This window comes from Dendrobates tinctorius, unplaced genomic scaffold, assembly GCF_039654945.1.
Source record: "Dendrobates tinctorius isolate UK_male_01 unplaced genomic scaffold, ASM3965494v1 ptg000022l, whole genome shotgun sequence".
NCBI classification, from domain to species: Eukaryota; Metazoa; Chordata; class Amphibia; order Anura; family Dendrobatidae; genus Dendrobates; species Dendrobates tinctorius.
Genome location: NW_027361690.1, coordinates 36275072 through 36303056, shown reverse-complemented (window position 1 = coordinate 36303056; position 27985 = coordinate 36275072). Strand labels below are relative to the sequence as shown.

The 27985-nt window shown below is 44.6% G+C and overlaps 1 protein-coding gene across 4 annotated transcripts in view; it reads left to right on the top strand.

Moving 5' to 3' along the window:
• Positions 1-27985, top strand: part of TP53BP1 (tumor protein p53 binding protein 1) — a 182896-nt gene that overhangs the window by 137758 nt on the left and 17153 nt on the right. For all 4 annotated transcript variants that reach the window (XM_073568586.1, XM_073568582.1, XM_073568584.1 and 1 more), the window contains exons 18-27: positions 1848-2000; positions 3281-3576; positions 3689-3868; positions 7998-8422; positions 9086-9277; positions 9976-10194; positions 17234-17443; positions 17560-17654; positions 18979-19178; positions 19269-19414. In XM_073568586.1, coding sequence (XP_073424687.1) covers positions 1848-2000; positions 3281-3576; positions 3689-3868; positions 7998-8422; positions 9086-9277; positions 9976-10194; positions 17234-17443; positions 17560-17654; positions 18979-19178; positions 19269-19414 — 2116 coding nt within the window. The remainder of the gene's footprint in view (positions 1-1847; positions 2001-3280; positions 3577-3688; positions 3869-7997; positions 8423-9085; positions 9278-9975; positions 10195-17233; positions 17444-17559; positions 17655-18978; positions 19179-19268; positions 19415-27985) is intronic.

The following is a 27985-nucleotide window of genomic DNA, read 5'->3' as shown; positions in this document are numbered from 1 at the left end:
CCCCAGAACCTCAATGACCTGAGATCCGCCATTCAAGAAGAGTGGGATGCCATCCCTCAGCAGACAATAACTCGACTTGTGGACAGTATGAGATGTCGTCAAGCTGTAATTGATGCTCTAGGCCACATGACAACTTATCGACACATTTGACATTTTTTTTGTTGGGGTATACCCACCACTGTTGGCTTTTATTTAAATAAATTGTTTGAGATGAGGAAATTGCCATTGCATGCTTCTACTTAGGCTACTTTCACACATCAGTTTTTGTGCATCAGGCGCGATGCGGCGAAAAGTGTAAAAACCGGATCCGGCGCCTGTTGCCACCGGATCCGGGTTTTTCCCCATAGAGTTTCATTATCGCCGCATCGCGCCTGATGCCTATGCGGCGTATCCGGTTTTTGCCAGATCCGGCAAAAACAGCCGGTCCGGCGTCTGGAAAAAACGTTCTCTGCAACGTTTTTTCTCAGCGCCGGACCGGCTTTTTCCACAGCGCATGCCCGGACTCTGTGAATGTTAACCCCACAAGTGCCCGGTGAGAGAGAGAGAGATCTCTCTCTGTCACCCAGACACTTGTGAGAGATCTCTCTCGCCGGGCACTTGTGGGGTTAACACTCACAGTGTCTGGGTGAGAGAGAGAGATCTCTCTGTGGGGTTAACCCCACAAGTGCCCGGCAAGAGAGAGAGATTCTCTCGCCCGGACACTGAGTGTTAACCCCACATGTCTCTCTCTCTCTCCAACCCCCTCTCCTCTCCCCTCCCCTCTCCTCTCCCCTCTCCTCTCCTACCCTCCCCTCACCTCCCTTTCAGCAGCTGTCTCTCTCAGCGGCTGTCTCTGTCCACCTCCTGCTGCGGCTCCTTTAAATCACGTCCGAGCCGTATCAGACGCCGCACACACATCCGGTGTCACGGCTGCAGGCCGGATCCGGCGGCCCGGCTTTTCGCCGCACGCCGCCGGACCCCACACACCGGATGTGTGAAAGTAGCCTTAAAGGAGTTTTCACACTAACAATGTACATTTTTATCAAGGCATTTTTGAAAAAAAAAAAATAAGTTCCACAATTGGATGTGTTTAAAAAAAAAAAAAAAAAAATGTCCCTGTGCTGAGATTATCTTATAAATGTGTCCCTGCTGTGTACTGTGTAATGGCTGCGTCTGACCGTACATGGTCTGTTTAAACCATAGCTCGTGGGCAGGGAAGGATGCAAAAGAAAGTATTTAGACATTACAGCACATGATTGCAGCTGATTCTTTTTACAAAGCAAAACATTTTCCTACCTGTTTTTAAGCAGTATCTTACCTCAAAGAAAGAAAGAATCAGCTGTGATCCCCTGCTGTCCTGTCAGTATCCTCTCTTTTGTGTCCTCCCCTGCCCAGGAGCTGTGGTGTGATCGGACCATGTCCCTGCACAGTCCGACACGGCCATTACATGGTACACAGCAGGGGCACATTTATAAGATTGTCAGAACAGGGACATTTTTTAAGCACATCTAATTGTGGAACTTAAATTAATCTATAGATCTTTTGAATAATAATATTGATTAAAATTAACTCTGTGGGAAAACCCCCTGTAAATGCCCAAAATTCATGGTATACTATCATTGTAGTGTGAACTTTTTAAGTTTTCCATAAATTTTGCCGGAAAGCCAAATATCCCAGCTTTTTTGAGAGTAGTGTCTACATGTATACATACATTTATTTCTGATTGTTCACCATTTGAATTCCAGTATAGAAAAATGACGCAACAGAAGGATCACAACATTTCTAAAAGCCTGATGCTGAATTGACATTGAATATATGTAAATATAAGATGATTGTAAAAGCTCCCAATTATTTTATTCCCTCTTAAGGGTGAGGATGACTTTGAACTACCTCGACCTCCTCCTGGCCGCAGTGTTCATCGGCACGTCCGGACAGTTCGAGAAGTACGCACCGTGGTCACTCGTGTTATCACAGATGTGTATTACGTTGATGGTGCAGAAGTGGAGCGCAAGGTTTTGGAGGTAATCCTTTCTGGTTGCTGTGTTGGATTGTTTGGCTTGTAGTATGTAGAAAGGTGGAATGTGCTGTGTCTCTGACAAGAGCATGTATTGTTGTCCTCCTTTATTGCCCCTTGATACCATAAGCGGAATAGTGGCATATGGCACTTACTATACACATGCAGCAGTGATATTAGCGGAGCTACCCTAAATACCCATGCTAAATACAACTGATTACACTTTGTAACGCCCATCTTTGCACTTTAAGCAGAGTAAAGCAACCCTCCACATCACAATATAAAATTTCACAATAAATTCATAGTTAAAATACATAATGCCCACTTTTTGTAATATTTCGTGTGCATTTACTCTGATTCACAGTTCACTCTTTACACGTGACGCCAGCACCCAGTCAGCGTTGTTGTCTCTGTCTCCGCCTTCGTATGAAATGAACAGGAATAGGAAGCCAGGGATCAGCTGCAGCCCACACTTCCTCTTCATGTTCAGTTTGTCTTAAGGTGGTGACAGGGACGCCAGTGCTGATTGGGCGTTGGGCATCACCTGTCATTCCACTACATCACAGCCCTGGGACCGCAAATGTCGACACCGCTGGAAGGGAGTCGGTACGGGAGGGGAGTATAGGCTTTATTATTTTATCGGGGCCAAACATTTAGTTTAAGAAGGGGATGTCCTAGTAGTGGGATACCCCTTTTAAAAGAAAACTGCTTAAAATGGACATTCCACATTATTAAGTAGGCCACAGGTTTCAAGCAATATGGCAAAGAACACAGTGTGTTAAATGAAAAAAAAAAAATAAATTAAAGCAAGAAAATTAAACAAAGAGATACTGCCAGTCCAAATCGGTTTTATAGTTTTTTTCTAGCGCCGATCCTGTTGAGAAAAGAAAACTTCCAATAAAATATTGCCATAGAAAAGGGAACTCAAAATGTTTTTTCAGCAGTATTTTGTAGTCATAAAAAAGTGAAAAATCGCTATTTCCTATTTTTCTTGGCATTTTCTCCCAATTATAGCCAAAAAGAAAAAGGCACTATAAAATTACATAAAATTAAGCCCATTGTATATCAAATGAGTCAAAAATTTTGAATATCCGAACTAGAGAAAATTGTAGAGACGTTTTAAAAACGTATGTGTGATGAAACCTGAAAATGTGTCCGGTTAGGAAAGGGGGAAAATGGTCCTATCTGGAACAGAGTGTATTTTTAAATCTTAGGGTTGACCTGACAACTTGACTACCGACTTCCTCAGTAACTTTTGAGGTCTGATTTTTTTGTTTCCTCTTCTAGGAGGCTGAGGAGCCGGTAATAGAATGTCATGAATATGAAAATGAAGTGTCTCCTTCCCGGACAGTTGTCTCCTCTCTGACTTCTGGAGATCTTGCAGATATTAGTTCTTTCTCATCCAAAGCTTCAAGTCTTCAGCGCACCTCTAGTGGAGCAAGCAGTGGCCTTTCTGCTGGGCAGAGCACTAGTGGTAGTAGTTCTGACCGAGGAAGATCAGCTGCAGCCAAAGGAAAAAGTGGCCAGCTAGATGCCGGAGACTTCGCCATACCAAGTGGACGAGGAAATGTTGGAAAACTAAGGTACTTGTTGTCTGGTACAGGGACAATTTTTTTTTTTTTTTTTTTTAAAGTTCTTGGATTCCAACTTCATTACACAGCCATAGCATAAATGGTCATTATTTCCTTTTTGTAGTCCTAGAAAAGTGGTCAACCAGTCAGGATCATCACCACGACCAGGTAGACAAATGGGAATGCAAGTGAGTGAGGATGATGCAGATGCACCACTTGGAAACAGACCAGGGGCCAAAGCTCCACTAACACCACGAGGAAAAGGAAGGAGGGGACGTCCTCCTTTTCGAGTCTCTGGCTCAAGGTAGTCAAGTCTCTTATTTTGCTTGTAAAATATTTCTATGTACTATTGTTTCTTACCATAACACAATATTGTTACCAAGAATACTAGGTAGTTCCAACCAGGGCTGTGGAGTCGTGGAGTCGGAGTTAGTTTTGGTCGGAGTCGGTAGAAATGTACCGACTCCAGCTTTTAAAAAAATGTATTAATATTTCATAATTGAACTTTCATATGAATTTTATAAATGTTACTCAAATATATATGTTCTATCAAACTATGAACAACAGTGATAAGCAGTTCTGCTGGAGACAGAGACATTTCTTACTTCTTGTGTGTCACTGTTCTCCACTGCCCTTATCTAATCTTATACTTGGTTAACCTCATGCTGCCCCAACCCCCCTACTTACAATATATGAAACTGAAAGTGAAAATGTGTTGCAAATTCTTAGTAGTAAAGCTCCTCCTCTAGACTAGATCATACTAGGTGTGCGTCTTCCAAGCATCTCACAGCTGCCTGCTACTCAGAAGAGGAAGACTGTAAGAAGTATTATCCTTTCAACAAACTTTGCATCAGTTAACTGTGAGTACATGAGGAATAATAACAGTATTACTGACCACTATATCAGTTGTACGACCTGGCAATAATTTTGTACAATTGTTTTTAGGAAAAACAATTGTCATTTGGATTGTGAATGCAGAATTAAAAACCTGAGAATGTCAAAGAAGCATCACATTAAATCAGCTGTATTTGAACATTTCACCATCACTCAAGATAGAAAACATTGTCTGTCAATGTATGACAAATGATCCAGACGAAAACAAATGCTGTGAAGCCAAGATGAGTGCATATTCAGGCAAAGATAAAAATGCTCCTACCAGAGCTTCTAATCTAAAGAGACATTTACAGCGCTTTCATCCAGAAGTACTGAAAGCAGTGGATGAGAAAGACTGCATCCAAACCAATGAACCAGTGCCCAGCTCTTCCAACCAAACAAAGGAGCAGAGAACTTTGCAGCCATCAGTTGCAAGATATTTTGTCAGTGACAAAGTTACTGTGACAATGACAGTAGATACATTTAAAAAACAGATCATAGAGCTTGTTGTAAAGGATAGTGTGCCTATTTCATTATTTTCACGACCAGCTTTTATGTGTCTGAATGGGGAAATGGCCCGCAAGCTTGGTGTTTCTCTGGAGAGAGAGAGTATTAGAAAATTAGTAATCGAAGAAGCTTTTAAACAAAAGGAACAACTTAAAAAAACTCTCAAGGGACGCTTTCTGTTTCTTAAAATGGATGCCTGCACACGTCACAGAGTGAACTATTTTGCCATCAATGTCCGATTTGTTTGTGACAAAAATGAAATAGTTACCAAGACATTGGCAGTAAAAGACACCAAAGCTCATCACACCAGTGAGTTTCTCCAGGTCTTGGTGGAAAAGGTTCTGCAAGACTATGAACTTAAAAAAGAGCAAGTTCTTTCTGTCGTAACTGACAATGCTTCAAATATGATAAGAACTCTTAAGCTAATGAATGAGAGTAATGACGGTGACCAGCAGCTAGAAGAACATTCTGGGTCCACAGACACAGAAATGTTTGAAATAGAGGAACACAGTATTGTAACTGAGGAGCAAACTGAAGTTGCTTCAGATGAACAGCAACATGATAGTTTAGATGATCTTGTTGAAACTGTGTCAATATGTTCTTTCATTCATCACATGCGCTGTGTTGTGCATACGCTACAGCTGGCTATAAGAGACAGTCTGCAAGAAGGACATGCTGCTGCACTGATTGGCAAGGTGAGAAAATTGGCTACTGTTGCCAGAACCCCTAAAGTTGACTCAATTTTGAAGAGACGTCCTGGAAAGGGGGCAATTATTGATCAAGCCACACGATGGGGCAGTACTTACTTAATGATTCAGCGCTTGGTTGAACTGAAAACCTTTCTTGTAGGCATGGCTAACCCTCAACTGACGCTAAATGAAAGTCAGTGGAATCAGGTGACTGAGCTGGAAAAATTGCTAGAGCACCCATTTACAGTGACTAAAAAATTACAAGCAGAGGACTTAACTCCAGGTATTTTCTTAAAGGAGTGGAAGAACCTGATGTTTCGCCTGTCCCAAAGAGGAGGGTTAATTGCAAGTGGCATTTTTACATCAATGAAATGGAGAGAGGAGCTACTATTACAAAATAACATTCTTTTGGCAGCTGTTTATGTAGACCCAATGCATCGGATTCTTCTAGATGATCAACAGCTAAGTAAAGGAAAAGAAGCTCTGTTTGAAATAGCAGTAAGGATGAAAGGGTTGCAGAACAGTCAGGAGGAACAAGAAGAATTTGGTCGTCCTGCCACATCTTCACCCTCATCATCAACTGATGAAGAATTTAATTTCGAAAAATATTTGGATCACAAGGACCGTGCAAAGCGTTCCCGCATAGAAGAAGAGTCATCCCCATCAAGGAACACAGCCAGTACATTTCAGCAGAATTTTTCATGTGCACTAAAAGAAATTGAGAAATTTGACCGTTCATCAAAAATAACAGTGCAACAAGCGATTCCTCTGTATCCTGACATTGTCAGAGATGTTGCCCGAGTGGTTACTGCTTTGCCACCAACACAAGTTAGTGTAGAGAGGTTGTTCTCTGCTCTCAAAATAATTAGATCAGATTTGAGGGCATCCATGAAGGAGGATCTGACAGAGGCAATACTTTTTCTGAGGGCAAATTTATAGATTTCTTCTTATTAACTGCATAAAAGTGTTTATTGCATATTTACTTACAGTTTATAAACTTTTCTAAACTGTATTTGCTATATTCTAATTGTATTCTAATAAATGTGGTTTTTGCTCTAAGTGGTCTGATTACTTATATGATGGTGAGAAACTGAATAAGCACGATGTTTAATATTTTACAACAGTAAATTTGTTGTTATGAATTGGCCATTTATGAAGGAGTCGGAGCCGGAGTCGGAGCCTGATAAAATCCAGGAGTCTGAGTCGCAACTGTGGCTTACCGACTCCACAGCCCTGGTTCCAACTTCTAGAGCCTGCAACAGAATGTCCCACCTGGTGCCTATACAATGATGTCACTCTGTGTACTTATGTTTATTGCATTTTTTTAGGCAGGTGGGCGTCACTGGAAATACTGGCATTTTCATTATTTTTTGGTTTGTGGCATGTACTCTAGGGCTTAATTAATTTTTTTTTTTTCATTTGACCTGACTATTATGGATACGTTGATGCCAACTATGTTTATTTTTTAAAATTCTTTATTATTAATGGGGAAGAAGTGGGACTACTCAAATTGCCCTCTGAACATTAGCTGAGCTCTGCTATCTTGGTGTAACCGCTGCCTATATTGCTTTCTGAACACAAGTGGAACATGCAGAACGCAGTAACTGGTGACAATCCTCTCTGCAACTGCGCTTTGCAGAGGCAGCCGTTACACTGAGAAAGCAGAGTAACTGTAATGAATTGACTGGTGAGCTCTAATGACTGTAAATGGCGGTGAAAACAGGTCAGCAAGTCTACCATTGTACTACTAATGCCAGAGTACCAACCTGTTTTCACCACTCGAAAAAGTCACGGCAGCAGCCCTGGTGCCCGAACCTGCTGTCACCGCTATTTACAATGATCAGAATGCAGCAGTCAGTGAGTACCGGTCTGGGCATCAAGGCTGTGGCTGGGATCTATTCCAGCGGTGAGAATGTCGATAACCATGCATTAGTAATACAATGATGGGCTGGCTAACCTGCTCTCACTGCTGCTGCTCCAGGGCCCAGACCTGTTCTCGCAGCTGCTGCCCCACTGCCCGGACCTGTTCTTGCAGCTGCTTTCCCTATAAATAGGAAACATGCAATACTTCCTAAATCTAAAAGGGGTAGACAAGATTGAATAACCTGTTTTTTTTAGGGAGTTTAGTTTTTCTTTGCCACCTAATAATACCATGGGGATGATTAAATAGCACTATTGATCATGGTAACATATAGATGCATCATGCTACAGCCATATCAGACCTGCCTTTTTTACTATTTATTAATTCTGGATTGTCTAGATTGACCGACCAGGCTGTCTGATGTGTGGTGCCGCAAGTAGCACCAGGTAAAAAAATCTAAACGCTGTGTGTGGATTGTTGTACATTGTTTTTCTCAATTTCAGGGATAGCGGTCCAGCAGCTAATACACATGGGGAAGACTCCACTGCTGCTGCGATTCCCGATGAAGAACCGTTTACCCGCATAGAAATTAGTCATCCAGAAGCCCGTGACAAATCAAGCCCTGGGACACCCGTAATGCGACGCAGTGACTCTCCTGAAATCCCATATCAAACTCCATCAAGAAATGAAAGCTCGGACTCCACAAGTGGCAATAGTTTTGTGGGGCTTAGGGTGGTTGCCAAATGGTCCTCCAACGGCTATTTTTATTCGGGTACAATTACCCGAGATGTGGGAGGAGGGAAATACAAGCTGCTATTTGATGATGGATATGAATGTGATGTTCTAGGAAAAGACATTCTGCTGTGTGACCCAATTCCTTTGGATACAGAAGTGACGGCCCTCTCTGAGGATGAATATTTTAGTGCAGGTATGTATTCCAGTTTTAATGTTATACAGATTGTGTTTATTTAGAGGAAGAAACTAGGAGGCCTCTTATTGTCATTTGGCTAAATCTGGTGGGGACGGTCTACCATGTCTTTCCTTGCTGTATGCCTGAATTCTCACTATCTGTTGTAAGCACCAGGGAGTGTATGGGCACTGTCCAGTGGCATACGTCATATGGAAGTACAGTGTTCTTCATAACATACACTTGTCTACTCCTTCCTGCTTATGTCATGTTGCTCAATTTGCTTAAATAGGATGTCCAATGTAGAATTTATGGCAAGAATACAAGTTAAATAATAATGGGTGACATACTCCCCTTCCAGCCCCTCAGACCCAGAATAGATGGGTGTGCACTGGCTCCGGAAGCGACGCTTGCTCTGCTTGGAAGTCGGACAACTGCTTCGGCGCAGACGATCCAAAGCTATAGAAATCCTTTTGATTTCCAAATGAAGCACGTATCACTACCGGAGTCGGTGAGGACCTTCAGAGTTCTGTGCTGGGGCGATGTAAGGCATTTTTCTGTATCTGATAACCCCTTTAATTATTATAATGGGAAGAAAACGCCAAGGACCCGAATTTATGGCCCATTTTTAAGGTCACTATGTAAGTGAATATTAATGTAATTGATTTGGTGCTTGTTTTTCAGGAGTGGTAAAGGCGCACAAGAGAGATTCAGGAGAACTGTATTACTGTATTGAAAAGGAAGGTCAGAGGAAATGGTACAAAAGGATGGCAGTCATACTTTCCCTAGACCAAGGAAATAAGCTGCGTGAACAGTTTGGGCTTGGTCCTTATGAACCTTCAACACCATTAACAAAGGGATCGGACATAAGTCTTGGTATGTATTTCCTTTTGACTTCTAAATGCTCTAAAAATTTTATATAGAAATCTAAAAACTTCAAATATATTTTTCTGGTTATTGTATGTGCCGTAAGACCTGTGCTGGACAAATCCCAGGTGTCTGTAGACCAATCCTTCCACAAATGTCTTTGGATGAAATCATACGGGTCAGAAATTTTTGCCACGATTACATTATGTGAAAGGGGCTTACACAGATCCATGCTCTTGATGCAGAAAAACCCAGCTAAAATGAATGTACGTTATGTTCATTCACATAGCTTATTGCAAGAAATCTGCTGTGTAAATGCATCTTGATGGCAACCAGACATATTGAAGAAGAGCTGATCTGCAGTTCTCGGCAGCGGTGACTAAGCCGTGTATGGAGCTGTGCTGTCCGCTTTGTACACCATTTCCATCTGGACACACGATTATCAATGTAAAAGTAGTGGACATGTATTGCACATATATCTGAAAAAGAACCTGGCTGGAGCCTGGCCCCAAAGACCCCAACTGATTAGGGCAAAGTGGCATTGGCATTGTCCAGACCAGGTCTGGTCAGCGGTGCACTTGTACTTTTACTTCTGTACATGAATATAAATGTTTATTTGCAGATTACATCTGCCTTTATTTTATGCAGATTTTTAGAGTAGTTTACCATTATATTCAATTTGTGTGATAGTTTGGCATCTTTTTCAGATAATCTTGTGGAAGGGAAGCGGAAACGGAGAAGTAATTTAAGTGTGTCGAGTACCATCACCACATCAATTTCGTCTAGCACAAGTACACCTACTCGGAAAGGATTTGAGTCTCCTCGCAGCTCCCTGGGTCCACTCTCTGGTAAACGGAAATTGATCAGTGCAGATGATGAAAAATCTCCAGCTAAACGTGGACGCAAATCCGTTGTAGTGAAGTCTGGTAAGAACGCCTTAGTTTGTTCTGAAGGATTTGTTTGGAAATGACATTCATTCAGTTTAACAGAGTTGTTTTCTTATGGGCATCATAGAGGAGGTGCCTAAGCTTTGGGGTTTCTTTGTGCTAGACCCAGCCTTTCTCTTACATGGTTGTCCGTTCATTGGGGTACATTGATTTTCTATATCTAATCCTATATCTTGCTCTTTGTCTCACACTGTCGTTTGCTACCTGCCATCTATGTGGATCTTTTCTACTCCTAATTCTACTGACAGTTTCAAGGGGATTGCACAATCGGCATTACCTTTAATGTTAACTTTCTATGATGTTGCATTGGTTTTATAATCCTAGTCATATGGTACAGACACATGGCATCTAGATGGGAAGTACGACCTTATAATGTTCTTTATCAGCAGTAATACAGTTTAAGGTTGATCCTATAGAATATTAACGGGCTCTCCAACTTTTTTTTTTTTTAAACTGCAAAGGTATTAAGATAAAACACTTCTCAACTCTTCTTTTCTCCACAGATCTGACACTGACGAGCTTTCAGTTCTGTAGAACTTTGATTGCAAGTGTTTACCATGTGCCCGCTGCATACGATGTGCCATCTGCAGTCCTGTGCCGTACTATGGCATCATGGTTCCTATCATTAAATGGTGATGCCAATATAGAAGCAGGTGACCTCTGTGGCCAATGATTGGCTGCAGCTGTCACATGCTAGACACTTGTAAACTAAGGCCGTGAGCAATTCTGAAGTGTCAGTTGGAGATTTCTTTGGGGGAGACAAAGCAAGCTTTATCTTTACTTTTACATTTGCAACTGTCGTGTGATTTGTTTTTTATAAACTACATAAAAAGTTGTCTAACTCCTTTTATGCTGGTGCCCAATATAGGGATTTTTGTTTACTCACCGTAAAGTCCTTTTCTCCGAGCCATTCATTGGGGGACACAGTGACCGTGGGTGTTATGCTTTCCTGCCACTAGGAGAACACTAAGTAAACCAGAAGAAGTTAACTCCTCCCCTGCAGCATACACCCTCTCGCAGGATGAGATCTTATCAGTTCGGTGAAAAGAGAAGGCTGGTAGTGCAATAAGAGACTGCGCTGCTGTGGTAGAATTCAAGATATCTTGAATTCTACCACAGCAGCGCAGTCTCTTATTGCACTTACCAGCCTTCTCTTTGTACCAAGTCCTTGGACCTCGTGCAGACTGCTGCAGCTGTTTTATGCGATTATAGGTGTTGTGACTCTCACAACCCTATCAGGTGAGCCTAACACTTGCTGTGCACTCGTCTACTTTCCATACAGACCTACGCATTGGAAGCGCCCTGTCTCCCCCTTTTCTTTTCACAGTTCGGTGAAAAAGCAGTAGGAACTTAAACAGTTGAACAATAACTAGAACTATGTCACAACATAAAGATGCTAAACAGGGTGGGTGCTGTGTCCCCCAATGAATGGCTCGGAGAAAAGGATTTTATGGTGAGTACACAAAAATCCCTATTTCTCCTACGCCTCATTGGAGGACAGAGACCGTGGGACGTCCTAAAGCAGTCCCTGGGTGGGGAGCATACATCTGCTAATACCCCATGTACCACTGATTGAACTCTGAGGTACTGCCGCTTGCAGGATGCGTCTTCGGAGAGCTGCATCCGCAGAGGCCTGAGAATGAACTAGGTAATGCTTTGTAAAGGTATGCAGACTGGACCAAGTCGCAGCTTTGCAGACCTGTACTGCCGAGGCCTGGTGCTGAATGGCCCAAGAGGCGCCCACTGAGCGGGTAGAATGTGCCGTAATCCCTGCTGAGACAGGCGCGTTCCTGACACGATAGGATTCCTGAATCGTGAGGCGGATCCACCTGGATAGCGTTGCTTTTGAAGCGGCTAGACCCTTCTTATGCCCTTCTGGAAGTATGAACAGGGCATTTGACTTGCGGAAGGGAGCTGTCCGCAAGATGTACCATCTCAGAGCCCTAACCACATCCAGAGTGTGGAGGGCTTTCTCAGTACGATGGACTGGTGCCGGACAAAAAGAAGGCAAAACAATTTCCTCATTGAGGTGGAAAGAGGATACGACCTTGGGCAGGAAGGATGAAGACGTCCTGAGGACTTGCTCGTCCTGATGAAAATTCAGGAACGGAGGGCGGCAGGATAGAGCCGCCCGTTCTGAAACACGTCGGATTGACGTAATTGCTAGAAAGACCACCTTCCAAGAGAGAACAGTCAGTGGAATGTCGTTGAGGGGTTCAAAGGGAGCCTCCTGTAGGGCCCCAAGAACCAGGATAAGGTCCCAAGGTTCCAATGGTCGTCTATAAGGAGCCGCCACATAGGCATCTCCCTGAAGGAATGTCCTGACTTGAGGTTGGTTGGCAAGTCTACGTTGGAATAACACTGACAAGGCTGAGATCTGGCCTTTGAGCGAACTAAGTGCGAGGCCCGAGTTTAGTCCGAATTGAAGGAATTCCAATATAGTAGGAATGGAGAACGTCATAGGGGATCCGCCACGATCCTTGCACCACGAGAAAAAGGTTTTCTGGGTGCGGTGATAGATGCGCATGGACACAGGCTTCCTAGCACTTATCATTGTGGAAATCGCGTCGTGAGAAAACCCAGCCTTTGTTAAAATCCAGGATTCAATGGCCACGCCGTCAAAGACAGGGCCCCGGAGTTCTGGTGGTAAATCGGACCCTGAGAGAGCAGATCCGGACAATCTGGAAGATGCCAGGGAACGTCGGCGACTAGTTGAATCAGTTCTGCGTACCAAGCGCGGCGCGGCCAATCTGGCACGTCAATAATCACTGGTACTCTTTCCGATCTGATCTTTTTGATGACCCTTGGAAGCAAGGGAAGAGGTGGAAAGCTGTACGGGAGCCGGAACCGGTGCCACGGCAGAACTAGGGCGTCCGCACCGATGGCGCGTGGATCGCGTGATCGGGCGATGAATTGAGGAACCTTGTTTAATCTCGAAGCCATGAGATCCACATCCAGAGTCCCCCAGCGATGTGGACTGCCGAGATGGGCGAATGATTGGTTTCAGCCCAATGGAGGATGTGACTCACTTCGTGCATGGCCGTCCTGCTTTGAGTTCCCCCCTGGCGGTTGATATACACCACACCCGTGGCGTTGTCGGATTGGATCCTTATGGCGTGGCCTGCAAGGAGATGGTGAAAACTCAGTAGGGCTAATCTGATCGCTCGAATCTGTAGGATGTTGATGGGGAGACAAGACTCTTGAGGAGACCACCGACCCTGTGCCGTGTGGTGACGAAAAACCGCACCCCAGCCCAAAAGACTTGCGTTGGTGGTTACTACCAACCAACCATTGTACTGGGAGAAAGGACTTCCCTTGAGTCAGGGAGGATTTCAGAGTCCACCACTTGAGGGCTTGTCTGACCCGCAGAGACAGGAGGAACCGACGGTCCAGGGAGAACGGGTTCTTGTCCCAGGCTAACAGAATCATATGTTGATGTTGCAAGGGACGGTGATGGAACTGGGCGAACGGGACAGCCTCCATCGCTGCCACCATCTGTCCGAGAATTCTCATGGTGAAACAAATGGAGTGAGAAACTGGTTGAGAAAGAGACCGCGCTGCTTGTAAGGCTCGGGTCTTCTCTGGAGGGAGAATGACCAACCCGCGGGAAGTGTCAAAGATCATTCCCAAAAAGGAAATCTGTTGAGCCGGCTTTGGGAAGGACTTTTCGAAGTTTATCTTCCAGCCCAGGCGAGAAAGTGTATTAATTGCTATATTTACGGATTCCTCACATGCTGGAAAGGACGGGCCCTTGATGAGCAGGTCGTCCAGATACGGTAACACTATCACTCCCCGAGAGTGAAGAATGGCCATGACAGCCGCCATGACCTTGGTAAAGACCCTGGGGGCGGTGGCGAGTCCGAAGGGCAAGGCAACGAACTGAAAGTGTTCCTCGTGAATTGCAAAACGTAGGAACTGCTGGTGGGACGGGCAGATCGGAATGTGAAGGTAAGCGTCCTTGATGTCGATGGATGCTAGGAACTCTCCTTTTCCCATGGAAGCGACAACTGATCGGAGATTCCATTCGGAACCGCCGTACCTTGACAAACTGATTTAACAGTTTGAGGTCCAGTATGGGCCGCATCGTCCCGTCCTTCTTTGGAACCACAAAAAAGTTTGAATAAAAACCTCTGAACCGTTCGTCCTGAGGGACCGGAATTACAACTCCGTCCTTTTGCAGTGCCTGAACAGCCCGAAGGAAGGCTGTTGTCTTCCTTTTGGGGGGGGGGGATGGGAAGAAACGTGTGACGGAGGAGAGGAGAATTCTATCTTGTATCCGGAGGACACCAGTTCCCTGACCCACTTGTCGTGGACGACTGTGAGCCAGGTGTGACTGAATGAAAGAAGACGACCTCCTACTCTGCCATTGTCCGCCGGATACCGCAACAAGTCATTGCGTAGAAGATTTGTGGAATCGGGGTCTTCGAGAACCGGATGCCCCTTCCAAGAGCGATTTAGGTCTGTATGAGACCTGGGTGCCTCTGTCTCCGTGCGGGGGCTGACTAGAGTCGGAAGAGAAGGTAGAGGAGGACCAACCGGAGTTATTTCGAAAAAGAAATCGCGTCGGCTGTTGGATCCGAAACGGCCGAACAGCCCTTTGCTGAGGAAGGAAATTACTTTTTCCCCCCCGGTAGAATCAGAGATGAGCTGGTCCAGCTTCTCCCCAAAGTGGCGACCAGACTGATAAGGTAGATAAGTTAGCGATCTTTTAGACATGGCGTCCGCTCGCCAGTCACGGAGCCAAAGAGCTCTTCTAATGGAGATTGCATTAGCGGCAATTTGAGCAGCACCATTGGCGGCATCAAAACAGGCATCAACTACAAAGTCTACTGCATGAACTATCAGCCTGGCGACGTTGGTAGCCTCCAGAGGGAGATTGCTACCCTGAAGAGCAGTGATTAAGACCCCTGTCCAAGCGGCCATAGCCTTAGAGACCCAAATCGCTGCAAACGATGGAAAAAAGCACCGCTCCTGAAGCTTCAAAAACTGAGCGGGCGAGATAATCAATTTGACGATCGGAGGGGTTTCTGACTGAGGAACCTTCCGACGCGGATATGAGCGTCTTAGAAGCCAGCCTCGATACAGGAGGTCCACAGACGGGGACTGCAACCAATCTTTCATTAGGTCTGGGTCAAAAGGGTATTTAGCCTGAATAGACTTTTGCCCTGTGAACCTCTTGTGGTCGATCCCTATGTTTCTGGACAATGTCCTTAAAATCAGAGTGGCTGGTAAATAATTTGCGTACACGCTTGGTCCTCTTAAACGAAAAAGCGTGTGCTGGAGGAGGAGTATTTTCCTCCTTCAACTCCAGAATCCTGTTAGCGGATTCTATAAGTGAATCAAGCGACTCTTGGTCAGTTGGAGGATTCTGGAGAGCTGACGCGTCAGATTCCAATTCAGAGTCGTACTCGCTGTCACCATTGTGAGAGTGAGAAACAGAGCTCGCTGGTGCTGAAGCACGAGCGTGACTGGGGGACGTGTCATGGGTCCGCTTTCTCGCTTGACTGTCCCTTGAACAAGTACGGCCCCTGCTGGTGGACGGTTCCCCCCGTAGACGCCCTCTGACTTAAAGAGGCTTCCCGGAGAGAGTCTAGCCTGAGTCCGTGACTCCACCGACCGTGACAGGGACGCAGCCCACTCAGGGGGACTAAGCGCAGGAAGACCCGCAGCAGCGGCGGCGAGAGGCGTTTGGGTGCAGGCCGTGTCGCAGTCCATGCATAACGGATTAATCTGGCGCTGGGCAGAGTAGATTAGCAAGTGGTACACACGGCATAGAACGTAGTGTGCTTCTTAGCAGCCTGCTTAGTTTCCTTAGATTAAGATATAGCGCTCCGGAAAGGGTTAACGGCAGAGTCTGACTGCAGCAGCAGAGAATGTGCCGGGAAAGGGTTAAGCCTTAGTCTGAGGTCAGATGCAGCTTACCTGGTCCTGTACTGTGTCCCCCGGGAGGAATAGCTGTTGTAGTGTCACCTGGTATCCGCCTGAGAGGTCACCTCACAGCTCTGAGGTAAAAGGAGATGGCCCCCGAGATTACAATTGTGCATCTTGCCAGTAATGAGAGGCTCCAAGAGGAGGGGCAGCGATAATAGCGCGGGCGGCGCTATGCAAACTGCGGCCTGAAAAGCCGGGGGCGGGGCGGCACTATGGAAATTGCGGCCTAGCAGGCCGGAAAAGGCCGGGGGACTAAATTTCTCGGGCCACCCGAGAACGCTGAACGCGTGGGGCGTGGGGGGGGGGGGGCATGAAGGCGCCGGTGTGCCACCAAGTCAGCTCTTCTCCAGGGGGCAGGACCCGACCCTGTACCTCCACTCCAGTGCTCACTCAGCGCCGAGTCCAATCTTCTCATCCTGGGCTGATGTAGCAGCGCCGGAGGAGTTCTTGAAGGGGGATGCTCAATCGGTCCTCCCTCTGGGCAGGGGGACGGAGAGCTTTAAAGAGGTATGCTCAATCGGTCCTCCCTATGGGGAGGGGGACTGAGAGCTATGGGGCTGACTCAGGGCTGAAGATAGCGCTGTACGATCTTCTCCATAACGGGTCTCCTGCGCTCACCCTCGAATCCGTAATCAGTAAGAAATCAGCTCCTTTCGTCGCAGGAAAGTGTACGTGAAGGGTTACTCCACGTGCTTGCCTGTTGGTTCGGGGGAGAGCGGGCCGTAGAAACGAACCGTCGCCCCCTTCACTCCGTTAATTAAAAAAATAAAAATTTACAGAAAATTCAAAAATAAAATTAAAAACAATGGGGTCTGAAACCAGACCCAAGTGCCTCCTACAGACACTAAGCAAGAACTGATGAGATCTCGTCCAGGGAGAGGGTGTATGCTGCAGGGGAGGAGTTAACTTTTTCTGGTTTACTTAGTGTCCTCCTAGTGGCAGGAAAGCATAACACCCACGGTCTCTGTGTCCCCCAGTGAGGCGTAGGAGAAATATGTGCAGTGTATTGTGCTGCAGGTATGTAATTATCATTTACAGCCAGTATTGTACTAGGTCTTCATACTGATTTGTATTTGTGTTCTAAAAGGTGGTGCAAAAGGAGAATTTATGAGCCCCATTGAAAGTGGAGATACCAGTGATCAGACAGCCATTGAGGAGTCGCATGGACCGCTACCCCAGAACAAGTTGCTATTCATGGGCTATTCAGTCCTACTGACAAATGCCACATCCAGTGATAAGATCAGCAATCGCTTGATATCAATGGAAATCCCCTCCATCAGCAGTGAAGAGGAAGATGGTAAGCACTATGGTGGTAGAAATCACGGGGTACTTTTCCATTTATCTCCATGAGAGGACAATGTTATTTCCTAGATTAGGTAACCTGGCAATGATTTACATGTCATCTTATTGCAGAATACGTGGAGAGCACACCTTATAACCGCCAGTACACAGAGGCACAGATCCGGGCCGGGGGGGGTGAAATCTTGGCTAGTTTCAGTGAAGCACTGGTAAGTACAACATGTTTAGTGTGAGGATAGGCAACACCATGTTTTCTGTCTTACAGTAATGAATGTTACTTAGGCTATGGGCCCACGTAGCGTTTTAAAACGCACACTAAAAACCGGACTCCTTCCCAGAAATCGCGGGGTTTTTCCTGCGCGATTTCACCGTGATTTTACCGCGGTTCTGTTCGCGATTTTGCCGCGATTTTCTCAAGCACTTTCCAAGCGATTTGAAGCATCGCTTGGAAAGTGATTGACAGGTTGGTCACACTCATCAAACATAGTGTTTGACAAGTGTGACCAGCTTATTACTATTGAGGCCGCCTATGCGGCATCAATAGTAAAAGATAAAATGTTAAAAATGATAAAAAAATAAAAAATCGGGGTATATTTACCTTCCGACGTCCCGCGCTGCCATCCCGGGCCACAGCGTTCCCAGTAATGCCTTGCGAGACCTGTGATGACGTTGGTCTCGCGCTACTACCTCATCACAGGACGTTGCCGCAAGGCATTACTGGGAACGCTGAGGCCGGGAATGCAGCGCGGGACGTCGGAAGGTAAATATACCCCGATTTTTTATTTTTTATTCTTTTTTTTACAGGGGTATGGTACCCAGGGCCTGGAGGACAGTCTCCTCTCCTCCACACCGTGGGTACCAACCGCACATGAGACGCTTAACTTCCCGCATGGTGGGCATAGCCACATGCGGGAAGTAAGCGATTCTCATGCATTCCTTTGGGTGCGGAATCGCGGCAATTCTTTGCGATTCCGCACAAAAGAATGAGCATGCTGCGATTTTTTCCGCGATGCGTTTCTGCCGCGGAAAAAAGCGCAGCATTAGCACAGCATGTGTGGAATGCCATAGGAATGCATGGGGGGCGTTCTGTACACTATTTTTAAACGTTTTCGCGCCAAAAATCGCGGCAAAAACGCTTAAAAATCGCATCGTGGGCACATAGCCTAAATGTAGATCTGTGTTATGCTCAGCAGTTAATAATTTACTACCATCATTAGAGTAACTGCACAGCACATGGCCCTCTGAAAGGCAGTGCAGTAAAATTACAAGGGACCTGTCTGAGCACTGGGCCCTCACCGCTCACTAGAACAAAAGCCCCCAGTCCTCTTACTACTAACGTGTGGCAGAGTTGAAACTGCCAACCTGATCACTGGCAGCTGTAGCTGTATATTTATTATATGATTCTTGTGTTATAGATCAATTTTCACACTGGCTCCAAGTTAGGTCAGCCATCACCATTTTTTTTACCAAGTAAAAAAAGCCTGAGAAGCCATAGGGTCAAATATTGTATCTTTGTATTCATTTTCCCTATAGAGTAAAACGGGGACAAAATGTTTGCTAATTGCGAACCAGCACTGCCGAACCCAGAAGTATTTCCTGTGCCTTGCCAGTGGGATCCCCTGTGTGTCTCACATCTGGGTGCAAGACAGCTGTCATTCTAATGAGATGCAGAATTTCCACAATTATCTTCTCCCTTCTGGATACAGCCTTCAGGAGGACAGGATCTTGGAATGGTAAAAAATTAATGTGTGTTTTCATGTGGATTCCAGACTTAAGTTCTGAGTCCATTGCTTAATTGATTTGACTACTTTGGGGTTTTGCAGGCATGACTCCAGGCATCCTTTTCATGGTTTGCGCTTTCTTGTGGTGTCAGACCAGCAAGAAAACTTTTTGGAAATGTGGACAGAAATTGTAATGACTGGAGGGGCAGCATCTGCAAAACAGCATAACGCTAAAGATACCGACAAAGGTATGTATGCACTTCTTCAGCATTCAGATACTCTGGCAATATCATGTGCATTTCCAGTATGTATTACCATAGCCCCACCCTTTGTTTTTTTGCCCATCTCAGAGGTAAACTTTAGTAGGGCTCCTGATGTCCACCTCAGACAGAAGACTACAACATATACACTGATTGATATACAGAGGGATACGTCGTTCAGTTTCACTGCCTGCTAAACGATCATCAATGAGCCTCCTTGCTCTATTGGAAGGAGGTTGAAAACTTATGATCGCTCATTTTGGCACCTTCACAATTGGTATTCCCAGCCATACACGGACAATTTCGTCACCTCTGGCAGCTTCTCTGCTGTGCTTTGTTCATCAACGGATACTACATGGCCAGTCTCAATGATTGTCCCATACATCTGCCACCTCACATGCTCGTTTCTAAATTGTCCTGCTTGACTGTGCATTACATCCATTATCAGGTTGCAGAACTCTGGAATTTCCCCCAGCAGCCTGCTTGTCATAAAGGCTGGGAAAAAGACATTAGCATTAACCTTTTCTTTGTTGTCAAATCGATAATGATATCCTATGGAGGACTTAGAATCATAGAATTGTAGAGTTGGAAGGGACCTCCTGGGCCATCTGTCCAACCCCCTGCTCAAAGCAGGATTCGCTAAATCATCCCAGACAGATGTCTGTCCAGTCTCTGTTTGAAGACTTCCATTGAAGGAGAACTCCCCACCTCTCATGGCAGCCTGTTCCACTCATTGATCACTCTGTCAAAAAGTTTTTTCTAATATCTACTCTGTGTCTCCTCCCATTCAGTTTCATCCCATTGCTTCTAGTCTTTCCTTGTGCAAATGAGAATAAAGATGATCCTTCTACAATGTGACAGCCCTTGAGATATTTGTAGACAGCTATTAAGTCTCCTCTCAGTCTTCTCTTCTGCAAGCTAAACATTCCCAAATCCTGCAACCATTGCTCATAAGATAGGGTTTGCAGACCGGTCACCATTCTGGTCGCTCTTTTCTGAACTTGCTCCAGTTTGTTGATGTCTTTTTTAAAATGTGGCGCCCAAAACTGGACACAATATTCCAGATGAGGTCTGACCAAAGAGGAGTAGAGGGCAATAATGACTTCACGTGATCTAGACTATATGCTTCTGTTTATACATCCTAGAATTGCATTTGCCTTTTTTGCTGCTGCATCACACTGTTGACTCATATTCAGTCTGTGATCAATTAGTATACCCAAGTCTTTTTCACATGTGCTGTTGCTTAGCCATTTTCCTCCCATTTTGTATATGCTTTTTTCATTTTTATTGCCAAGATGTAGTACAATGCATTTTTCACTGTTAAAAACCATTAGTTGCTGCCCACTGCTCCAGTTTATTTATATCTTTTTGAATCCTCTCTCTCTCTTCTCTAGTATTAGCTATCCCTCCTAGCTTTGTGTCATCAGCAAATTTAATCAGTTTACCCTCAATTCCTTCATCTAAATCGTTGAACAATACAGGGCCCATGACAGAGCCCTGTGGTACCCCACTTGAGACATTCTTCCAACTGGATGTGCAGCCATTTACGACCACTCTTTGGGTCCGATCACTAAGCCAGTTATGAATCCACCTAACAGTTGCCTTGTCCATTCCATACTTAGTCATTTTTTCAATAAGGATTGTGTGAGATACTTTGTCAAATGCTACAGCATTTCCCTGATCCACCCAATCAGTGATTCTGTCATAGAAGGAAATTAAGTTAGTCTGACATGACTTATTAGTTACAAACCCATGCTGACTCTGTTTAATCACCTTATTCTTGTCCAGGTACTTACATACATGTTGTTTAATAATTTGTTGAAAGATCTTTCCTGGTATAGAAGTCAAACTCACCGGCCTATAGTTCCCTGGGTCCACCTTCTTTCCCTTTTTGAAGATAGGAACAACATTTGCTCTTTTCCAGTCTTCTGGGACTTCTCCTGTTCTCCAAGAATTTTCAAAGATTATGGAGAGGGGTTCAAAAATTTCATCTGGACCTGGTGATGGAGCTTTTATATCGGTTGGCACTGAGGCGAGATGGCAAGTGTTGAAGCAGGGCATCTTGTCCACACTACAAAACTGCATGGACTGTACCACCGGGAGCCAAACTCCTATCATAGTTACAGATGATAGTTAGGCTGCTTTTATCAGCAAGAAATAATGTAGATGACAGTTCATCATCCCTGACTACATACATAATCGGTCAGTATATTTAGGAAAGTATAGAAGAGCGGGTAATAACACTGTTCTTCCAGCAGGCAGAGATGGCATTGGCTCTAGCTCCCCATGTCATGCTGATGCTGCTTTTTCCCATTCACGTAGCATGATTTTTATTTTTTTTTTTAAGTGATTTTAAACAGAACGTTGCTGAAAATGTGTCCGGTCTGTGCTCTGCTTAATAATCGTGTTCACCCCTAATGTGTTATTGAATCTCCCTCGCTGTATGAGCAATGGGGTTCACTTTCCAGTGGTGCAATCACCGTGTTAGGTTTTTAATTGATTAAAAGTTAGAACAACAAATACAAGAATGTATAATAAGGTCTTTGAAGTGAATAATGAAAATAACTTGGCACTCAACTGAATGATCCTTTTGCACATGAAGTTTTTATTTTTTTATATATTTTTATGCAGTCCTAGAAAGACGTTTCGGCCCACAATCGGCCTTCGTCAGTCTATTATAAAAAGTACAAAATATATACAGAAACAGAAATTATTACATGTCCTCACCAGATGGATCAATTATACACTTTGTATACAAATATGCAATTCCATCCAAAATAATGGTAATATTATACAGCATTGATGGTGACACTGTGTCCGGAGAACAAAGTGAAGTGGAGGAGCAAAAGGAAAAAAAGGGCTGAAAACCTACCCGACTGCTATCAAGATGAAATAACCCGGTATCAAATCAAGAATTCATATAGATATCTAAAATAAAGTGAGGTGTTTTAAGTAAGTGCCTGTTGGTGGTCGTGTCCATAGAGGAAGATGGTGTTGAGATCATACCTGCCTTAAGAAATAAATCTATATTGTGCCTCCTATGATAGTTGAAGAAATGTACTGTATCAAAACAGAAAAACACTAATGTAATACCAGTGTAAAACGGGTCAAGGTTGCATGCATGAAATTTAATATATACCTGGTAAGTGAGTATATATACTAAAAGGGTATATATAAATCCCATTTGAGGATATTGTTGATAATGGCCTGTAAAAAATGTACAAGACATTCAAAGTAGAGAATATTTTATAGCAAATAGCATCCTATGTTGTGTTTCATATGAGGATACCTGTTTGGGCTGTTGCTATGGGGCACGATAGAGGACAAGAGTCCATGTGAGACTGTGGAGAAAAAAAAAACAAAAAAACACACTGATATAATAAGCGGTATAATGAGCATTACCACGATGTGAAAAATAAATAAACAGAGTCCCTGCGGGTGCTTACCATGTAGGAAAGAGGTGTCGGCGTGCCGGGCTAGACGCGGTTTCCCCCGCTCGTCTGAAAGCCCAGAGCGCCATTGCCAGCAAGTTTAAGTAGATTGGGGGCGGGACAAAAGTCCGCGCTTATCGGAAGAAGACCGGAAGCGCCTGGTTTCATATGTCAATCACAAGTAGCGTTGTGCATTGTGAATGGGAGCTTACTCTGCTCCAATAGGATGCAAAGTAGCATGTCACATGTGAAGACTGGGAAGGGCTAGAATAACAATGAACGCTGACTGACACCTATGTGTAAAAAAAGGGAAAAAGAAAGCTATTCAGAGCAGGGGGAAAAAAAAGGAGATATGGTATCTCACTATGTTTGTGACGCATATGTCCAGGTTAGGGCATTCAAAATATATGCTTTTGTCAATTATATAAAGGAAGTGAGCATGTGAATTATGCAAATTATGGACTCGTTGCCATTCAATGTGTGCATCCTCTCTGGTCGTTCCTGATCTTGCTTATTCTGCTAGTGTCACACTCCTGCAATTTAAATTTAATAAGGCTCCTGTACTCACAGCCCAATTGCACTGATCAGAGGTTTTGGGTCTGATGGGAGCCACCAGAAAGGATGCATGTGCTTGTGTGTAAGGGTATGTTCAGACTGACGTATATTCTCTTTGGCCAATTATGTTAATGACACTCTGCTTTGCTGTAGATACTGTGTAATATGATAGGAACAGCATTTACTCCATGTACTAGTGAATGACATTTGCAGTGCTTATTTGTGGCAGAACTTATAAATTCACTAAACACTGATTTCTCTATCGCTTCATTGGGGGACACAGAAACCATGGGTGTATGCCAGGGCTGTGGAGTCGGAGTTAGTTTTGGTTGGAGTCGGTAGAAATGTACCGACTCCGACTCCAGCTTTAAAAAAAATGTATTAATATTTCATAATTGAACTTTCATATGAATTTTATAAATGTTACTCAAATATATATGTTCTATCAAACTATGAACAACAGTGATAAGCAGTTCTGCTGGAGATAGAGACATTTCTTACTTCTTGTGTGTCACTGTTCTCCACTGCCCTTATCTAATCTTATACTTGGTTAACATCATGCTGCCCCAACCCCCCTACTTACAGTGTATGAAACTGAAAGTGAAAATGTGTTGCAAATTGTTAGTAGTAAAGCTCCTCCTCTAGACTAGATCATACTAGGTGTGCGTCTTCCAAGCATCTCACAGCTGCCTGCTACTCAGAAGAGGAAGACTGTAAGAAGTATTATCCTTTCAACAAACTTTGCATCAGTTAACTGTGAGTACATGAGGAATAATAACAGTATTACTGACCACTATATCAGTTGTACAACCTGGCAATAATTTTGTACAATTGTTTTTAGGAAAAACAATTGTCATTTGGATTGTGAATGCAGAATTAAAAACCTGAGAATGTCAAAGAAGCATCACATTAAATCAGCTGTATTTGAACATTTCACCATCACTCAAGATAGAAAACATTATGTCTGTCAGTGTATGACAAATGATCCAGACGAAAACAAATGCTGTGAAGCCAAGATGAGTGCATATTCAGGCAAAGATAAAAATGCTCCTACCAGAGCTTCTAATCTAAAGAGACATTTACAGCGCTTTCATCCAGAAGTACTGAAAGCAGTGGATGAGAAAGACAGCATCCAAACCAATGAACCAGTGCCCAGCTCTTCCAGCCAAACAAAGGAGCAGAGAACTTTGCAGCCATCAGTTGCAAGATATTTTGTCAGTGACAAAGTTACTGTGACAATGACAGTAGATACATTTAAAAAACAGATCATAGAGCTTGTTGTAAAGGATAGTGTGCCTATTTCATTATTTTCACGACCAGCTTTTATGTGTCTGAATGGGGAAATGGCCCGCAAGCTTGGTGTTTCTCTGGAGAGAGAGAGTATTAGAAAATTAGTAATCGAAGAAGCTTTTAAACAAAAGGAACAACTTAAAAAAACTCTCAAGGGACGCTTTCTGTTTCTTAAAATGGATGCCTGCACACGTCACAGAGTGAACTATTTTGCCATCAATGTCCGATTTGTTTGTGACAAAAATGAAATAGTTATCAAGACATTGGCAGTAAAAGACACCAAAGCTCATCACACCAGTGAGTTTCTCCAGGTCTTGGTGGAAAAGGTTCTGCAAGACTATGAACTTAAAAAAGAGCAAGTTCTTTCTGTCGTAACTGACAATGCTTCAAATATGATAAGTACTATTAAGCTAATGAATGAGAGTAATGATGGTGACCAGCAGCTAGAAGAACATTCTGGGTCCACAGACACAGAAATGTTTGAAATAGAGGAACACAGTATTGTAACTGAGGAGCAAACTGAAGTTGCTTCAGATGAACAGCAACATGATAGTTTAGATGATCTTGTTGAAACTGTGTCAATATGTTCTTTCATTCATCACATGCGCTGTGTTGTGCATACGCTACAGCTGGCTATAAGAGACAGTCTGCAAGAAGGACATGCTGCTGCACTGATTGGCAAGGTGAGAAAATTGGCTACTGTTGCCAGAACCCCTAAGGTTGACTCAATTTTGAAGAGACGTGCTGGAAAAGGGGCAATTATTGATCAAGCCACACGATGGGACAGTACTTACTTAATGATTCAGCGCTTGGTTGAACTGAAGACCTTTCTTGTAGACATGGCTAACCCTCAACTGACGCTAAATGAAAGTCAGTGGAATCAGGTGACTGAGCTGGAAAAATTGCTAGAGCACCCATTTACAGTGACTAAAAAATTACAAGCAGAGGACTTAACTCCAGGTATTTTCTTAAAGGAGTGGAGGAACCTGATGTTTCGCCTGTCCCAAAGAGGAGGGTTAATTGCAAGTGGCATTGCTACATCAATGAAACGGAGAGAGGAGCTACTATTACAAAATAACATTCTTTTGGCAGCTGTTTATGTAGACCCAATGCATCGGATTCTTCTTGATGATCAACAGCTAAGTAAAGGAAAAGAAGCTCTGTTTGAAATAGCAGTAAGGATGAAAGGGTTGCAGAACAGTCAGGAGGAACAAGAAGAATTTGGTCGTCCTGCCACATCTTCACCCTCATCATCAACTGATGAAGAATTTAATTTCGAAAAATATTTGGATCACAAGGACCGTGCAAAGCGTTCCCGCATAGAAGAAGAGTCATCCCCATCAAGGAACACAGCCAGTACATTTCAGCAGAATTTTTCATGTGCACTAAAAGAAATTGAGAAATTTGACCGTTCATCAAAAATAACAGTGCAACAAGCGATTCCTCTGTATCCTGACATTGTCAGAGATGTTGCCCGAGTGGTTACTGCTTTGCCACCAACACAAGTTAGTGTAGAGAGGTTGTTCTCTGCTCTCAAAATAATTAGATCAGATTTGAGGGCATCCATGAAGGAGGATCTGACAGAGGCAATACTTTTTCTGAGGACAAATTTATAGATTTCTTCTTATTAACTGCATAAAAGTGTTTATTGCATATTTACTTAACTTTTATAAACTTTTCTAAACTGTATTTGCTATATTCTAATTGTATTCTAATAAATGTAGTTTTTGCTCTAAGTGGTCTGATTACTTATAAGATGGTGAGAAACTGAATAAGCACGATGTTTAATATTTTACAACAGTAAATTTGTTGTTATGAATTGGCCATTTATGAAGGAGTCGGAGCCTGATAAAATCCAGGAGTCGGAGTCGCAACTGTGGCTTACCGACTCCACAGCCCTGGTGTATGCTGCTGCCACTAGGAGGCTGCCACTATGCACAGAAAAAGGTTAGCTCCTCCTCCGCAGTATACACCCCACCGACCGGCACTAAATTTCCTCAGTTTAGCTTAGTGTCAGTAGGAGGTGGACACGGGTCTTCCTTTAGACCCATATCTACCTCAGTGTGCGTCGTTTTTCTTTTCAGGTACAAAGATCGCTAGAGGGATACAGAGTGATTGGTCACATCTGTAGTCCCGCAAAGAGACTATGAGTACGGCCACCGCATATCCTCATAGCTCTCCACGGCAGGACCAAGAGCCCGAGCACGGATGCGTGTCAGGCGTTCCAACTAGTCCTCGCCCCCCGTCTCCCACCCACTCGCCCACCAGAGCCTGTCGGTCTGGAAGAGACGCGAACATCCTTCTCTGGATGTTGAGGTAACATTTTCCTCCGCAGGTTTCCCCTCAGAAGACAGGATCTTTACCCGGGCAGTGACAGGGTAAGTATGGGATCCCTAAGTGGCTTCTCCCCCAACGGCTCCTCTGAGCAGCCTCTTTTTTCCCTGGACCCCCTCCCCGGCTGCACTTATCTCATTTCTTCACAGCAGCCGGGCTGTAGGCCTGGATCCCTGAGGAACGCTCGCCGCGACAGTGCAGCGTTACCTCCGCGCTGCCCGGCAGCCACCGCATTTACTACAGGCCCCGGCTTCAGTTCGGGCCTTGTTCGGCTTTGCAGCCACGCCCCCCTGCCTTAGGTGGGCTTCTCTCCCGCCCGTTCCTGGCCCGCCCACAGCTATCTCCCTCAGCTTCTGCGCCCAGGAGGCGGCGCTCAGCGGGCGGAGGCATCCTCGGCCTGTCTTACTGCGGTTAACCCCGCCCTTCTCCTCCCTGTGTCCTCAAGAAAAGCGCGCTTTTATCCGGCTCCTCTCAGGCTGTCGCCATTTTACAAGCCTGCCAGCCGGACTCCGTCTCTCATATCTCTGGCCCTGCAGGATTAGACGGGCCGTGCGTCATCACTTGCTGGAAGCATCTCAGGACACCGGACCGTGAGTAAGCTCTGCTACTGCAGACCGACACCCTCCTCTGCCTCCTGTCCCCCAAACTTCCGGCACCCCTTCAGTGTCTGTCCCTCATTATGTCTAACTCGAAGTCTGATCGGGGTCGTCCCCCCTGCTTCCTCCACTGGCACTTTGGTCAAGTTCTTTGCATGTTCTTCTTGCAATCGCAAACTTCCCTCAGGTCAGTCAACTCCCCTCTGCCTCAACTGCAGCAATCCCATTCAGCCCACCGCCCAAGAGCCCCTACTGCCCCACGTGAGAGTGAATCCCCCTTTCCTGGGTTGGCTTCTTCTCTATCACAATCAGTGGCGGATCCCACCAGGGTGTCTCAGTCCCTAGTGGCTGTT